General features: G+C 32.5%; 1 protein-coding gene across 1 annotated transcript in view; it reads right to left on the bottom strand.

The window, feature by feature from the left end:
• Nucleotides 1–6158: 6158 nt before the first annotated feature.
• Nucleotides 6159–18493, bottom strand: part of LOC114499889 (caspase-13-like) — a 28749-nt gene continuing 16414 nt past the window's right edge. The window contains exons 8-9 of the mRNA XM_028516396.2: nt 14696–14796; nt 6159–6255 (exon numbers count right to left, since the gene is read on the bottom strand). Coding sequence (XP_028372197.1) covers nt 14698–14796 — 99 coding nt within the window. The 3' untranslated portion in view covers nt 6159–6255; nt 14696–14697. The remainder of the gene's footprint in view (nt 6256–14695; nt 14797–18493) is intronic.

Genomic DNA, 18493 nt, shown 5'->3' with positions numbered 1-18493 from the left:
TCCACACTATTTTACATTCCCACCAACAGTGCACAGTTGGTTCCAGTTTTTCCACATTATACATTTTTGTTAGTTTGTTTCAGTAGTACCCATCCTAATGGGTGTGAGGTGAATTGAAAGTTCTTGACTTTTTTCCATTGTATTTCACCCAAGGTCCAGGACACCTCCAGCCACAGGAATGGTTTGTGTCCCTGTGAAACAGTTTTGCTTTGAGAAATAAAAGTGTTTTTTTTTAATGTAAGACTATTTCTCTTCAGATGGCTCAATTTTAAAATATGCTATGTGGGGAGGGAGGTGGGAATGGCTGGGGTGGGAGGGAGTTGTGGGGGGTAATGCAGACAACTGTACTTGAACAATCATAAAATAATTTTAAAAAATAAAGTATGCTATGTGGCAGTGACTGAGAATGTGGATTATGGAGCCAGAATAATTGAATTAACATTTTAATTGCCATTCTCAAGCAAGAAACTTAATTATGCCTTAATTTCCCCCATAGCCAAATGGGTTTAATTATTATTCCTACATTTTATTGTTTTTGTACTAAATGGATATTTAACAAATCATTAAAATACTACCTAGCATAAAGTAGCATAGAGAAAGTACTTAATTAATGTCATTGTGTATGTCTATGCAACAACCCTTATTTACCTCATCAAATAATTCCACATAATTATTCAACATAAATATTTACTGAGGGCAAATTCTATGTATCAAACACTATTATAAATGCTTGGGATATTGTGATGAGAAAAACAGACAAAATTATCTCCCAACAGGATTTACATTATAATGAAAGAGGTACAATTACACATTAAATGCATTCAAAATACCTTTTGTTAAGAGTAATAGATACTAGAAGGAAATACAGATGGGGTAAACATGGGGGCATTGAATCAGATTGAAGGTCCAGAGAAGTTAATTCACTGTTAATTTATAACACAGGTTTGACTAAGTATTCCACAAGTAAACTCCATGTGGCCAATATATTTGTTGAAAACTAGAATAAAATCTAGACACAAGATGCAGATATTAATCTGCATTTTTATACTTAAAAAATGTTTTAGAATTAAAAGAAACAATCTTAGATTTAAAGAATCACATTTTTCACTAATAGCTTATATATTTGAAATAATTTGGTTTGTACTTAGGTTCTGGAGCAGTTGCCACAGTTCAACTGATCATGAGCCGAGGAACATTCCACCTGATTGAGGACATTTGGAGCGGGGAGGTGTGTGCCCTTCTGGTGAGGTGGTCTTCTCTGAAAGGTAAGGGTGCCTCAGACCTACTGATTTTCCCAAGAGAATGAAGATTCAGTTTATCTTATATTTGTGTGTATTATATCTGTCATTAAAAAACTGTTTTTAAGTGTGCTATTATCATTTTTATTAAATCATTTTTATTGTTATTCTATTATGGTTGTCCCAATTTTCCCCCTTTGCCCTCCTCCTACCACTCCCCGCTCCCACAGTCAACTCCCATATAGCTGTCCATGTTTTCAAGTCATTCATACATGTTCTTTGTCTAGTCCCTTCCCCTTCTTTCAACCATTGTCCCCATCCTCCCTCCCCTCTGGTCACTGTCAGTCTGTTCCATGTTTCCATGCCTGAATGTTGTTCATGAGATTCCTCCATAGGTGAGATCATAAGGTATTTGTTTTTCACTGACTGGCTGCTTTCATTTAGCATAATGCTCTCCAGTTTCATCTATGCCATCGCAAAGGGTAGGACCTCCTTCTTTCTTTCCACTGTGTAGTATTCCATCTGGTAAATGTACCACAGTTTTTTGACCCACTCATTTACTGATGGGCACTTAGGCTGTTTCCAGCACTTGGCTATTGTAAATAGCACAATTATGAACATAAGAGTGCATAGGTTCTTTTGAATTGGTGATTCAGAATTAGGGTATATTCCCCAGGCACTGTGCAGATTAAACAAAGCCTGCCTTAGGATCACATTTAAACTGCATGCAGGTCACATATTTATCTTCTATGTTCTTATAAAATTATTGCATTTATGGTCTTGGGAATAGGACCCTCTTACTTGGTAATGTGTAATGTAAAATTTTGTACATTTTAACCTATGGTTTCCTTAAAGCTTTTTTAACTTTCCTTTCCTATTTCCCCAACCAGCCTTGTAGCAAACTCTGTATCCTGTTGCCATAGGGAATAATCACAGCAAGGCAGAAATTAGAAATGGCCAGAAAGACACTGGGATCTTGAAAAAGAAGAGGAAAATGAACACATTCAAAAATGGGAATATTACTGTGGAAAATGAAAAGAACATTGTCCTCAAAATAATAAAGTTTTCCTCTCATGGAATGAGTAGAGGCAGACATGTTTGTGTTTACCAGCCTGTATAGATCCTGATGGGGTATCGTGACCATAATCAATGGCTTAATCATCCTTCTGGGAAGTAATACTGTAGACACCAGGATCCCTGATTCTCACTTTTCTGAAAACCCAATAGAGAGTTACTAGATGTGAAAGTATATTGCTGGCTTTAGAAATGCAAATGTCAATGATTATAATGTTTAAATGTAAAAGATAAAATTTTATTTTTCTCATTTTTTGGAGACCACTCAAGTGTATATAAATCTGGTAATACTCCAAGAAGAGAATGAGGCTCCTACAATAACTAAAATTGGAATTACTCACCACTCTGTTGGATAGAGATTCAGAATACAACTTGAATTCAGATATAATGATCATAAAATAAGTGAATGATGTACTAAATGATAAGCAATGTTTTGTTTCTCTCTCACATCTCTGCCTCTCTCCCTTCCTCTCTCTTTAAAATCAATAAAAATGTCCTCAGGTGAGGATTTTTAACAATGTCTATTTTAAGACAAAATATATCTCTGTTTTCTGAAGAAGAGTACCAAGTACCAGAGGGTCAGAGACTTGCCCAGTGCAAGACCCACTTCACTCAACACTAGGCTCTGTGTGAGGTGCTTCTTGCTCTCCATTCAACACTATGGTAGGAAAATGGAAAACATGATCAGGTAAGACAGGACTCAGATCCTACTCTTAAGGAGTTAAAATAATTTGTGGGTTATAAGTCATAAGTATAAGAAAAGATTGCATTACAATACAGGAAAACATAGATGAAAAGTGCTATATCAGAAAAGGGGGAATTTAATGGTCTGGAGCAGACAGGAAGACTTCATGCAGGTAGTAGGACCTGTTTCTGAAACCTGTACAGTGAAAGTTTTTATGTAAGGATAGGGAGGAGAGAGAAAGTTAATCATTTGCCTATAGCCTAATTTTCCCTAGGTACTATAACAGGCTGTATAACCTGCCCAACAACAGTGTTAAAATGGCATTTGTAGCTTTGCCAATGAGGAGATTGAGTCTTTCAGAAAATAAACCTGTTTCCCAAGATCACAGAGACAGTGAATGTGACTTTAGAGAGATTTAATACATAACTCTGTTGAATGGCACTGTTTGGGCACCTACTTCTGTAATTGGGGATGAAAGGATTCTCTAGGCCTTTTTCATGCACCACATAATTCAGATGTTAATACTTCACTGTCTATGAGGAATTACATTCAGGAGTTGGGTTTGAATGGTTGGGACATTAGAGCCAGAAGATAGGGAAAGAGCACCTGGGATTTGGGGTGGAAGGGAGGGTGCAGAGTGGGAAGCAGGGAGTTTGCCTAAATTGGCAGACAGCCAGGAGGTGTGGCACCTTTCAGAGGCCAATTCCTAGAGTGAAATTGCTAGTGTATGCCAAAGGTGAAAACTCAGCAAGGGACTTTCTCTAAGACAAAACCCTTGAGAGGTAGTAAATCTGAATGATCATGAATCTGATGTGTTATTTGGCTATTGGCAGATATTTAAACAAACACACTCCAGAGGGAAGTTTCCTAAGGCCCATTGAAATATCAAGAAATATAATTGCATTAAACAAACATTAAATATATGAATGAACATTTAAAATATACCAATAAGCACCCTCAATGAGTAGAAGTCAGCAGAAACAAGTACTGGTAACCAGAAATTTGGAGACATAAGGATTTGCCAATTTTGGGCTAATCAAATAAAAAAATATACATGATCTATGTGGGAAATGCTCAAATAAACCCATTAAAATAGAAATGCATTCATATTATGAAGTAATCAAGGAGGACATATATATGGGCCATATAAAAATATTTAAAGAGAAGTTTACAAAATCATGTCAGAATTCAGAATATCATAATTCCAAAAAAAATACAGACCCACAGTTAAAGGAAGCACACTTTAGTAAGCATGGACAATACAAAGAAAGCCAACATCTTACAATAGCCCAATAAGATATACATCATTGTCCCCATTTTGAACATGAGAAAAAGAAGAGTGCGGAAGCTATTTGTCAAAGATGATTCAAACCAGTCTAATTCAGGTCATGTATCAAGCATTAGAGAAAGATTCCTTTGTGCTGCCCTTCTCATGAAATTAATTGTATATAAAGAAAATTATAAAATTACAACCTGGCTCGTATGGGGTCACAGAGCATGCAGAATATAGCTGCATAAGACATAGTGAGTGATTTGGTTACGGTTTCATTTGTATACAACAGAAATCCTTTTCACTTGGTTAATAGAAAATGATTTATTATTAAATTACATACAAGGCAATAATTAATAGGGCCCACCTCCTGGTTTGTGTGCCCTTGTATAATATCTTTTCCTTGAGTGTAGGCTAAATCTAGTATTTTGATTCTAATAACTAGGATATAGCAATATGACATGATTTTTCTCCAAAATTAAGTAACAAAAAGACTGCTTTCCAACTAAACCTAGTATTTTGATTCTAATAAATAAGATATAGACATATGACATGATTTTCTCTAAAAATTAAGTAACAAAAAGACTGCTTTCCATCTTGCTCACATTTTTTTTTCTTGCTAGCTCACTCTTATGGAAGCGATATTGTAAGTAGCCCTGTGGAGAAACTCACATATTGAGGAAGAGAGCAAAGCCTCTGACAAACAACCAGTGATAAACTGAATCCTGTCCACAATTAGAATTCAGGTTACCAGGAGTCTGGAAGGAGATCTGACCCTCTGTTGAACCTTCAGATGAGAGCACAGCCCTAGGTGACGTCTTGATTGTCACATATTGCTTAGATTTCTATCACACATAAATGGTGAGATAATTGCTTGTTGTTTTAAGCCACTGAATTTTGGGGAAACTTGTTATATAGAAATTGATACTAATACATGGTATGGTGGATGGCAAACAGAAATGCACTTGCAGAAGCTTAAGAAAAGGATTAGCTAGCGCTTGTAGGGACAGTTACTACACTCAGAATAGCACAGCTTCTGAAATAACTAGGAAAGCTACTCTCAGAGACTGCTTAGTCAGAAGGTTAGTGAATATGTGAGCTTTTCATCCATAGACATTCTTATTTCATATCTATGTTTTGCTTACTTCTCACAGAAAATCAGGAATAAAATCATCCACATATTCTTTCTTAATAATTGTGTCATTTCTTCTTTCTTCACCACACATATACCCTTACATTTGTCTGTTTTTCTATCTCTTATGAATACTTGTCTTACAAACACACACAAACATCATTTATATATATATGCAATATACATATATATATTCAATATATTCAAATTCTCCATATTGAAATTACTCACAAGAACAAGAGTACAGCACAAAGGGATGGTCCCCAGGGCTATCTCCCTTAAGGCACAGGGACAAGGTCATTACAAATCGCTATGTAAAGATAAACTTGCAAATTATTTTATACTCCTTACACTAAGACAACACAATTTTTTTTATTCTATCATCTGGCCTGCATAAAGATAACCTTCAGTTTATCCTTAAAACTGGAGCTATTCTAGGTGGTCAGTGGTGGCTAGATGCAGTGTGGAAATGCAGTGGGCATGCCCAATAGAGGTAGATGATTCATGCCATGTCTACTCTCTGAGATACCATGAGATTAAAACATTAAGAAATCAACAAACAGAAGTTAAAAGTTTGGGGGTGGAAATAAATGAATTCTATGCTAATATGTATTAAAAGAACTCCAGAGTCACCAACTTTGGACCATGTGGAAACTACAGTGGCATTAGCAGAAATATAGTTTATTCAATTAAATTTATTCAGCAATTCTCCCCTCCTTTATTCTCCAGACTGAACAATGGGGAACCACTTATTTTTTCTCTTGTATTGAAATACAAAATAATTTTAGAAATCATGTCGGATGGGCAAATTTCCTTCAGGAAGTTATAGACAAGGACTAGATTCTTGAGATTTCCTGTAGAAGAGAGAGAAAAATGAGGATCAGTAGCTGTGGCAGAAAATGCTTAAGGGTAATCCAGGCGCTGAGTAGTTTGATCATTGTTGTATCTCAAATATGTCTTTAATAATCCCAAACATGTCTCTATTAGTCCAAAAAAAGAGAGGGAAAATGCAATGAGGTGTTTGTCATGGTTTCTAAACCCAAGCTTGCATTTATACAACTTTGAACTTGGAAGACCTGTATATCTTGATTAAAAAGGTGAAGTTTATTTTGCTGCATTGATCAAATCTATGTTAAGATAACTGATGGAATATATATGATGGGGCTAATTTGGATGGGATACTAATTATTCTAATAATTGAAACATTTTATTTTTTTAATTTTTAAATTTGTTCAGGTTTATTGATATATAATTGACATATGTATACATTGTGAAATGATTACCACAACCAAGCTAATTAACACATCCATCACCTCATATACTTGCATTTTTTTTGTTTTCAGTGAGAACACTTAAAATCTACTCTCTTAGCACATTTCAGGTGTGCAATACACTATTATTGACTATAATCACTGTGCTGTACATTAAATTTCCAGTACTTATTCATCTTTTAACTGGAACTACCATCCTATTCTATTTCTATGAGTTTGACTCTTTTAGATTCTCATAAAAGTAAGATCATGCAGTTATTTGTCTTTATGTGTCTGCCTTATTTCGCTTAGCATAAAGTCCTCCATATTCACCAATTCTGTTGCAAATGGCAACATTTTCCTTTTTATGGCAGAATAATATTCCATTTTATATGTGCCCCATATTTTTCTTATTCTTTTCATCTATTAACAAGCACTGAGGTAGTTCCTGCACCTTGGCTATTGTGAATAATAACACAATATACATGGAAGGACAGATATCTGATTGAGACAGTAATTACATTTTCTTTGGACATATACTCAAAGTTGAGATTGCTGGATCATATGGTAGTTCCTTCAATTTTTAGTTAGTTTTTTGAGAGCTATCCATACTGTTCCCCAGAACACCTGCACCAATTGACAATCTAATCAAGAGTGTACAGGGTTTCCTTTCCCACACTCTCACCAATACTTGTTATCTTTAAAACAATGACTTTAGACATTTGGAGAAAGACCACAATAAACTGTGATACCTAAAGGAAGGACACAAACAAAGCATTGTGCTTTGACTGTGTCACATTATTTCCTGAAGAGAGTTTCCAGGCTGCAGTGCATAGGAGTATCCAAAAAAAGCCTGGTCAATTAAGCAGAGCTACATTAAAGGTCACAAGGGTCAGGGAGCTTTGGTTTGCAGAATGCTGAAGAGGAATTTGCACACAAGGAAAGAAAGAACTCTGAAAATCTGTAGAAATGGCATCTCAAATCTTCAGATAACTACTGATTTGAATCTGTGAGAGAAGAAATTACCCAAGCCAGGGAATAACCACTGAATGGCAGCAGGTAGGAGAATTTTCTAGAACTAATAAGGATTGGGAATAGTTTGTGTTCCAATAGCCAAAGTATACAAATGTTAAAATATATGGAGCAACGTACAAAGTAAATGTAGAAAGGTATTACCTTAATAGTGTGACTAAGTTAAGGTTAGAGTAAAACTTCTCTGGACCCACTTGGAAATATCATCAAAACAATCTTTAATTATAGTCACTAATTCCAAAATATTTTGCTGCATCCTAAAATAAAATGCATCACTTAAAGGAACACCATGAAATCTAATATTCAACAGTGTCATTCCAATAATGCAAAGAGGCAGAAAAATTTTATTCACTATTAGGAGAAAAACTAATAAATAAAAACAGAACCAGAAATAGCATAGATAATAAAAATAACAAGGAAGATCATTTTGTGAGTTATTATAAGCATATCCATGTGTTCAAGTAGCTTGAGGCAAATAGTATCATGAAAATAATATAAAAGTATAGTAATAGAACTATACAAAATAAAGCACAGAGGAAAAAAGATTGGAAAAATTATCAGAGCATAAATACAATATCAAACAGAATAACATAATGTGTAATTAAGTCCCAGAAGGAGAGGTCAAAGGTGAGCAAAGGTGGGCAAATTTTTTTATGAGGAAAAAAATTCCAAACAAAATAAACATTAAAAAACTTCAAGACACTTCATAAAAATATTTGATGAAAATCAGCGATAAAGAAAAAAATCTCGGGGCAGAGAAAAAAGGATAATATTCACAGAGCCACAAAAATGATAGTAGACTACTCATCAGAAACTATGCAAGCCAGAAAAATTATGGAGAGATGTTTTTGATATACAGAGTACAAAATAAAGCAAACCAAAACCTGTTTAGCCTAGGTTTCTTAACTCAGTAACATTTTCTCCCAAAAATGAAGACATTTTAGAAAAAATCTAAGAGAATTTATTGTCTGCAGACTCCTACTACAAGAAATATGAAAAAAACTGTTTCAGGGAGAAGAACATTATATCAGATGGAACTTTGGATCTACACCTTGGAATAAAGAGCATCAAAAATGATAAATATATGGGAAATATAAAATAAACTTTTCCCACATTTTCATCATTTTAAAAGAGAATTGATTATATGAAGCAAAAATCATAGCAACATATTGTGGTGTTTATAGTATATGCAGAAGTAATATGACAACAGCACAAATTATAAAATTGGGAAACAAATATTTGAGGGCAGACTTAAATGGGATTAAGATGCATAATATAATCTCTATAGCAACTACTAAAAAATAAGCAAATGAAGAAATAATCTAATAGTGGAAATAAAATGGAATCATAGAAAATGTCAACAAATCTAGAAGAAGACAGAAAAAGAGGGGAAAGGGACCAAAAGACAAATAGAAAAAAAATAGTACATAAATTTCAACTAAATTATATTTGTTCAAGTACAGTTTTCTGTCCTTTACTCCCATCCCAGCCCACGTACCTATCCCTCCCCACCCCTAGTTTTTGTCCATGTGTCCTTTATATTTGCCTATGTGTCCTTTATATTTGTCCTTTATATTTGTAAAACCTTCCTCTTTTTCCCTGAAATTCCCTCCCCTCTGGCCTCTGGTCACTGTCAACCTGTTCCCTATTTCAGTGTCTTTGGTTATAGTTTGCTTGTTTGTTTGTTTTGTCATTTAGGTTCCTGTTAAACTAAATTATATTTGCAAAATTAAATTATATTTCTGTAATTAAATTTTATTTAGTATATTTAATTTAAAATGATTTAAATAACCCAATCAAAAGATAGGTTGTCACATTAGATTTAAAAAAGAAAAAGTAAGTATCACATTTTGCAATGCATAATGCACAATTTTTTGCTCAAATTTTTTTAAGGAAAAATAAGGATGCACATTATACATGAGTAGTACCTGAAGTAACTTGTATCTGTTCATGTGTTTTGTAATTATTTATTACGTGAAATTTCTTGTACCATATGTTCCAAAATAAACCCTAAAATTCCTTTATAAAACAAAAAACAGGTATCTAAATATAAATAAATAAATAAATAATTGAATTAAAAAATTAAAATGAAAGATTTTTTCCTGAAAGTTTGGGCAAAAAATACATGGGTGTTCATTATACATGGCAAAATACAGGTATATATTGTTTAAAGAAAACCCATATTAGTGTAAAGACACAAATAAACTAACAGTAAAAGAATGAAAAAAAGATAAACTATGCAAATGCTTATCAACAGAAAGATGGAAAGGCTACATGTGAGGTGAAGTAGATTTTAGAACAAGGAATTTTACTTGGAATGAAGACAAACTTTTACTAATGACAAATGAGTCCAATCATCAAAAGAATAAAACACTCTTAAATGCATGCACACCTAATAAGAGCTTCAAAATACATGAGAGAAAACTCACTAGAATTAAAGAGAGGAACGAACAAATCCCAAGATGTAGTTGGAGATTTCAACAGTCTTTTTGCAATAATTGATGCAACATGGATTTGGAAATTCAATAAGTATGTAGAAGACTTGAGGAATCCTCTGAACTAATCTGGCTTAATTTTTTATAAGAAGGATCACATTTTATTTACTTTTTATTTTTAATTGCCAACTCTTTTACTTTTTCCTTTTTTATTGAATTTATGAGAGTAACATTGGTTAATAAAATTATATAGGTTTCAGGTGTACAATTCTATGCCACATCATCTGTATATTATATTGTGTGTTAACTACCACAAGTCTCCTTTCATCACCATTTATACCCTTAATACCCTCTTACATATACCCCCAACCCCCTTTCCTCTGGTAATCACCATAATGTCTATGTCTATGACTTTTTTTCTTTTTTGCTCAATCCCTTCACATTTTTACCCAGCCCCACACACCACCTCTCCCTGACAGCTGTCAGTCTGTTTTCTCTATGAGTCTGTTTCTATTTTATTATATTCTACAAATGAGTGAAATCATATGGTATTCGCCTGTGTCAAACTGGCTTATTTCACTTAGCATAATGTTCTCTAGGTCCCTCCATGCTGTTTTAAAGGGTAAGATTTCTTTCTTTTTTATAGCCAAGTAGTATTCCATTGTGTAAATGCACCACAACTTTTTTATCCACTCATTTATTGATGGACACTTGGGCTGCTTCCAAATCCTGGTGATTCTAAATAACACTGCAATGAACATGGCAGTGCATATATTCTTTCAAATTAGTATTTTGGTTTTCTTTGGATATATTCCTAGAAGTGGAATCTCTGGGTTATAAGGCAGTTTCATTTTTAATTTTTGAGGAAACTCCGTACTGCTTTAAAAAATGGCTTCACTAATCTGCATTCCCGCTAAGTGTGTACAATGGTTCCCCTGTCTCCACATACTCACCAACACTTGCTGTTTGTTGTGAAAGTTATTTCAGAGTGAAAATTTGAAGTGTTACATTAAAAAAATTAAATTTAAAAATTTGTTACATTTAAACAGACTAAAATATCTATTACTCATTGCAATAAACTAATTTATTGATGTGGATTTCTCAGTCTATATGCTGGCAAGTATTTGAAAGGGTTTTGATCACAAAAAATTCAATGTATTAGCTTAAGTACTTGACTCATCCACAAGTCTATGCATGAAATTTAATAGACTGGGAGCTGCCTTATGTGATAATGTTTGACTGTGGAACAATGAAAGCACTGTGAACATAAGTAAAGGCTAGTTGCTAGTGTACCTCATGCTAGAAGCAGATCAATCCTGGTTATCAATGCCTGCACACTTAGTCAACCAAACAAGTGGTTTCACTATAGTTAATCCTATCTTCTAAATTAAGGTCATCTCTAGTGATGGATACCCTATGCATGTGTTTTCTCGTGTTAGTATGTGTAAATTAATACTTACTTAAATTTGGTATATTATCCACATTTAAGCCCTTTTCCCTAGCATTATGGAAAATACCTTTGACTTATTTACCTCTATTTATTTTTAATTAATCTTATTGTGGTATATTTTCACACAATAAAATGTACCCATTTTAGATCTAAGTTCAGTGTGATTTACAAAATGTATGTGCTACCAAAATCTACGCACAAAACATTTGCATTATCTCAACAAGTCAAATTGGAGTCAATTACACAAACCTCAAGCTCAGGGAAACCACTGATCTGATCCTATCACCAAGGATTTTTTTTTTGACAGTTCTTTTTTTCCATATAAATAGAATCATATGGTATACACTATTTATGTAGGTGTTCTTTTGATCAATTAAATGTTTTAAAGAGTTCTATTTTAATATATATAGAACTAATTTATGCCTTTTTATTTCTGAGGAGCATTATGCTAAATGAATATATAACAATCTGTTTATCCATTTATAAGGTGGATATTGTAGGTTTTTGCTACCATAGCAATATCCTACTGTGGTTTCAATTTACATTTTTCTTATGATTAAAGTTGTTGAACATCACTTTATGTACTTCTTATGTACATCACTTTATATTTTTTCTTATAGTGTCCAAAGTATTTGTCCCTTTTTTTTACAGAGTAGTTTGTTTTCTTATTGAGTTGTATGTATTCTTCAATTATTCTTGATCAAGAACTTTATTGAATATATGTATTTTCTTCTAAACAAATGCTTGTTTTTAAATTTTATGAATGAAATCTTGGGGAACAGAAATTTTTAATTTTATAAAACTGTATCCTACCTGTGATTTTTGGGTACTGTGCTATGGTTTTGAATGGTGTCTCTTTTTCTGTCCTTTGACTTAATCATCCCTACATCTAAAATGTACTTATTTTAGACAGCATAAAATTGTTTTACTTTTTTATATTTGCTCTATAGTCTGTGTATTTTTTTAGACTGCATAGATAAATTATAATTAATTATGTTTAAATTATTGTACACACTTAAATTATATTTACTATAATTCAGTTTGAACCTGACATCTTGCCGGTTGTTTCCTATGTTTCATCTGTTTCTTTTTCTGCTTTCTTTGGCTTGTTGATTATTTCTCTGTAGTATTTATTTTACCTGTTAATAGTTATACAAATATTTCTTAGACATTATTATAGGTTTTACAATATACACCTTCAATTTATTACATTCTACCTTCAAATGCTATTTTTTACATATAAGTAGTTTGTAACAATATACTTCCAATTTCCCCATCCAGTGCATTATTGCTATCATGCATTTAAATTCTTAATGTTATAAATCTTGCAATACCTTATAGTTTTACTTTATACAATTATCTTTAAAATAACTTTTTAATGAAAATAAAGTCTTTAAAAAGTATGGAGCTTCTCATTGTAAATCTCCTTCTGGTGCCATTCGTCTCACACCTGAAGAATTTCCTTTGTCTGCATTTTCCTCTCATTTACTTATGCACCATACTTGTGCTGTATTAGCTTTCTTATTTTGTTTGGCTTTGTAAGTTTATTTCACCTTTATTTTTAAATAATATTTGCTGGAAATAGTAGTTTAGGCTATTTTCCTTTGAGTATTTTAAAAGTTGGTATTTCACTGTATTCTGTGTTGTGATTTTTCTGACAATGTTTGTAGTCATTTTTAAGTTTTTGTTCTCCTATATGTAATTTGTCCTTTTCATGTGGCTTAAAAAATTCACTGGAATTTTAGAATTTGATTCATTTATTTTAAATTCTGTGGTTCATAATTTTTAATAATTTTTAAAATATGCTGGCCATTATTTATTTGAATATTTGTGGTCTTTCCTTCCAAATATCTAATTACATGGATATTTGTTAAATCACCTTTCATTATCCCACAGACTGCTGTTTTTTTTTACCCTGTATGCTATAGGTCGACTAGTTTCAGTTGCTAAGACTTCATTTCTGTTTATTTTTCTACATTTTTATTATGCAGTTAAGTATATCCAATGAATTTTCACTTCATTTATTATCTTTTTGAGTACTTCAGATTCAATTTGGATTTCTCAATGTATTTCACTATCTCTCTTTATGGTTATGGTCTTCTTAATATCACCAAGCCCATTTTTAATATTCTTTTAAAGTATTTATCTAATTTCATCATTTTGGTCAATTTATATTTAATAACTCTTCTATGGTATCAAGTAACACTTTGATGATTGTCTAAATGTGTAGGAGTTTTTGATATGTTGCCAGACATATATTGAAAATATTACATACTTAAGTGTTTGGAGTTAAAGATTTGTATTGACACTTGCTTTGGCAGAACTTATGTTTATTTGTATATCAGTTTCATCATTTCAAGACTTGTTTTCAAAGTATTGGTAAGGAAGGTCTAGAGTAGCTTTTATTCTAGGATGTTTTAGTTCAACTACAAAGGGATGACCACTGTGGTAATTCTACTTATTGCTTTGAGTGTTCCCTGAGCTCTGTCCATTTGGCATGGTTAAAATTCAAACATTTACTAATGCTGTGTGAATCATATGCATTATTCATGTTATAATTCCTAAGCAGTGGGCTCCTGATCATTCTATAAAAGTGGAGGTTGGTATTCATTCAGAGACTCAAGAGGACCACTCTTGAGCTATTTCAAGGTCTTCCTCTGCTTATACCTGTCACTTCTAGAATTTAATTTTTCACATTTCAGCTGCCTCAACCTACCTGAAATTGAGCTCTGTTCTCATGATTCTGCCATATTTTTCTCATTTTCCATCCTTGCATTTTATAACAGAAATTTTATTCTAGCATAATACTGTATGATATAGGCATAATTTTATGGTTTACCTTGTTTTCCTTCTCTTAGCAAAAGCAGTCCTGAACTTCTTATTGTCCAATACCTTATAACACCACTTGAAGTTTTTTGCCCAGTTCTTGCATTATTTATGGCAAAAAGAAAATATGTTACTGGACCATAACCAAAAGATGAAATTTACTTTTGATAGATATTAGAATGCAAGAATAAAACAACAAACACTAAATATTGTATAGTTTATTTGTGTATAACCTGTCACCACTCTGTTCACTGCTTTAGTCGGTTTTCTGACTTGTTAACATTAGGTATGGATATTTTCCATTTTTAATTGCCTGGAAAGAGGTAAAAATGTCTGGTCATAGTTTGTCTTTCAAGTGTAGGCATCTGGGCTTTAACACCTGGTTCTTCAAATGATTGTTGAACCTGAAAATAAAATGAAAGTTTTAGGTCCTGCCCCTTGGACAGAGCACAGAACCCATTACACCATTCACCATTATGAGGATGGATGGGATTGAAGATATTTGTATAGATGTCAAAGATCTATAGCAGTCCTAAAAAGGAACTGAGCCCTGATACTGCTGTCAACTCCCCATTCATACCCATAATCTGATACAGTAAGTCAGAGCCTAAAACTTACTTTTAAATATAATTTCCACTAAATCTAAAACCCAAGACTCAAGACCCAGAGATCTTCCCAGTATTGACTTCTAGGCTTTGTGTTTCCTCAAATTCATATATTGAAGCTATAATCCTTTGTTCCTTAGAATGTGACTGTACTTGAAGATAGGGCCTTTCAAGAGGTGATTAAGCTGCAATGAGGCCATTAGGGTATTTCAAATCCAATATGATTAATGTCTTCAACAACAAGAAGAAGAAATTTGGACATAAGGAGACAAAAGGAATGTGGGTACACAGAGAAAAGATCATGTGAGGATATAGCAAGAAGGAGGCAATCTGCAAGCCGAGACACCTCAGGAGAAACCAACCCTGTCGACATCTTGGTCTTGCACTTCCAGCCTCCAGAACTGTGAGAAATAAGCTTCTGTTGTTTATGTCAGCCCTAGTAAATGAACATACCCATTAACCTCAGTTATCCAATTAACTCTCTTTCTGATCCCCAGATTTGAAAAGATAAGAGCACTATATGACATATAGTAAATTGCACATATTCAAAGTGAACAATAGGATAAGTTTCGACATATATGTATACTGGTAAATCATCAGCACAATTAATGTAATAAACATGTCTATCACCTTCAAAAGTTTTTCCATGACCTTTGACAATAACTTCCTCTCTAAAAACAGGCCCCCACACACATTTTCAAGCAAGTAATGAATGCTTTATAACCTATATTTGTCAATATAGGTTAGTTTGCACTATTTAGAATTTCACATAAATCATATCCTACAGTAGGTAGAGTTTTTATTTCACTCTTTTACTCAGCATAATTACTTTTTAATTTACCCATGAAGATATATGCTTTAATAGTTTGTTCCTTTTTATTGCTGAATAGTAGTCCACTGTATGAATATAATACACCATCAATTATTTGTTCTTTCAACTGTTGATGGACATTTACTTTGTTTCTGGTTTTGAGCTACTACAAGTATAGCTGTTACAAATATTCACATTCAAGTATTTGACTGTGAGCCTATACTTTCCTTTCTCTTGGGTAAATATATAGAAAAGAAAGAATTGGATTATGTGGTAAGTATATGATTACCTATTTAAAAATCCTTTGAAATATTTTCCCAAATAAATGTGCATTTTACCTCCCCACCTACAGTTCATGACAGTTTCAGCTCCCACACAAACACTCCAACACTCCATGTGTTCCATCTTTTTAATTTATCCACTATAAAGGTATTTACTTTAATCATTTTAGTTTTAATTTGCTTTTTTTCTCATGATTTATGAACATCTTTACAAATACTAATTTGCTATGAGTTCTGTGTGTATGTGAAATGTCTGCTAAAAATTTCAAATATTTGTAGAATTTCTACAGGTCTTCCCAGCATTGACATCTAATCTGATTTCATATTGTTCATATTTTATATTTTGTATCACTTGAAACATTTTAGAATCCTTCAGACTTGTTTTATGGCCCAAATGATGGTTTATTTGGTAAATATTCCATATGCACTTGAAAAAATTTTGCATTCTACTACTGTTGATTGGAATGCTCTATACATACCAGCTGGGTCAAGTTGTTCATGCTGTTCATGTCTTCTAGATCTTTGGATATTTGTGCCCTTTTCTCATCAATTATTCAGAGAAGCATAATAAAATATCTGGCTGTGGGTTTGTCTATTTCTCCATACAGTTCCATTCATTTTTGCTTCCTATATATTAAAATCATGTTAAGTGCCTAAATATTTAGAATTATGTTTGTTCCATCAATTGATCTTATTACCCTTATACACATTTCTATTCTGCTAATATTCTCTGATATGAAACTTACTTTATATCTGAATCTAATGATTTATTCCAGTTTATTGTTGATTAGAGTTAACATAGTACACTTTCCCATCATTGTATGTTTAACCTATTTGTCTCATTATTTATAAAGTGTTTTTGATGTATGGAGCATATATTTGTCTCTTTTTTATGCAGTGTCATTATGTCTAATATTTAATTGGTGTGTTTAGACCATTTACATTTAATACAATTACTAATAAGTTTAGGTTTAAATTTTGCTACTTTAAGAAATATGTATTATCTGCTAATTTTTTATTTTTTTCCTTTTTTTGCTATCTGGTTGAGTATTGTTATAATTTTATTTTATGCCTTTTGTTAGATTATTAGCTATAATCTCTTAATTTTGTTCTTATTCATGGTTTACAATATATAAGTTTAATGTCGTAATCTCACCATGTGTTATCACTTTTATTTAAACCATCAACTTTTCTTTTAAAAAAAAATTTTAAAGGAAAACATGTGGTGCATTTGTCCATATAGATACCATTTTAAGTGTTTTTATTCCTTTTTATAAATCTGTATTTCCACATGGTATCACTTTTCTTCTGTGGATTGACTTCCACTGACATTTCTTGTAGTATCTGTCTGCTGGTGATGGAATATTTCAGCTTAGGTATAGCTGAAAAGTCTTTACTTTGCCTTTGCTTATAAAAATAATTTTATGTTCTTCTGAATTTAGAATTTTAAGATGGCTTTCATTTGTCTTTCACAGCCATTTACTAGCACAAATTGTTTCTGATAATCTGCCGCAGTATTTATAGTGTTTCTCTGTGTGTATCTTGTCTCTTTTATTCTCTTTACTTTTAGGAATATCTTTACCAAAGTTTAAAAAATTTATACTAATATGGGCCTGCTGTATTTATTCTATATTTTTAATACTTCAGATTTGATATCCTTCTTAAATCTATAGATTTATAGATTTCATTACAGTTGGAGAAAATTTGGCTACTTTTACTTCAAATATTATTTTCTTCCCCTTTAGGACACAACTTCAATGTATCTTAAGTCTTTGGAATTGATCTCACAGTTCATTAATGCTTTGTTTATTTTTATTGTATTTTTGTTGTTTGCTGTACTTCACCTTGTATCATTTCAAATTCATTGTTTCTTTTTACAATATCTAATCTGCTATTAATCCTATTCAGTGTAATTTTAGCTTATACTTTCTAGTTTTTCTATCTCAAAATAAAATTTAGATTTTGTATTATATTCTATGCTTCTACTTAACTTATGTAACATATGGAATATTATTTATTGTGTTTTTCTATTAAAACTAATAACTGTGCCAGTTATGAGTCAGTTTTGATTATTCTGCTGATGGTGGGTTTTATTTTCCTTGATTCCTGTCATACCTGGTCATTCCTATTTGATGTTATATATTTTGAATATTATATTTTCAAGTGCTGAATATTTTTGTATATATTTTTTGTGCTTTGTTCTTGGATTCAGTGTGTTACTTAAGAACAGTTTGATCATCTTGGATATTGGATTTTAGATCTGTTGGGAATGACCAGAGAATTATTTATTTCAGAGTTCTTTATTCCTTATGACCTAGGTAAGACCTCCCTGAGTAGACTGCATGCAAAGCAAAATATTTTTCCAATCTGTCCGGTTTCAGTAGGCACTATCCCAAGCTATATA

This window comes from Phyllostomus discolor, chromosome 6 (assembly GCF_004126475.2).
Source record: "Phyllostomus discolor isolate MPI-MPIP mPhyDis1 chromosome 6, mPhyDis1.pri.v3, whole genome shotgun sequence".
NCBI lineage: Eukaryota > Metazoa > Chordata > Mammalia > Chiroptera > Phyllostomidae > Phyllostomus > Phyllostomus discolor.
Note: the sequence above shows the minus strand (reverse complement) of the source record. Positions and strands in the feature narration are given on the sequence as shown.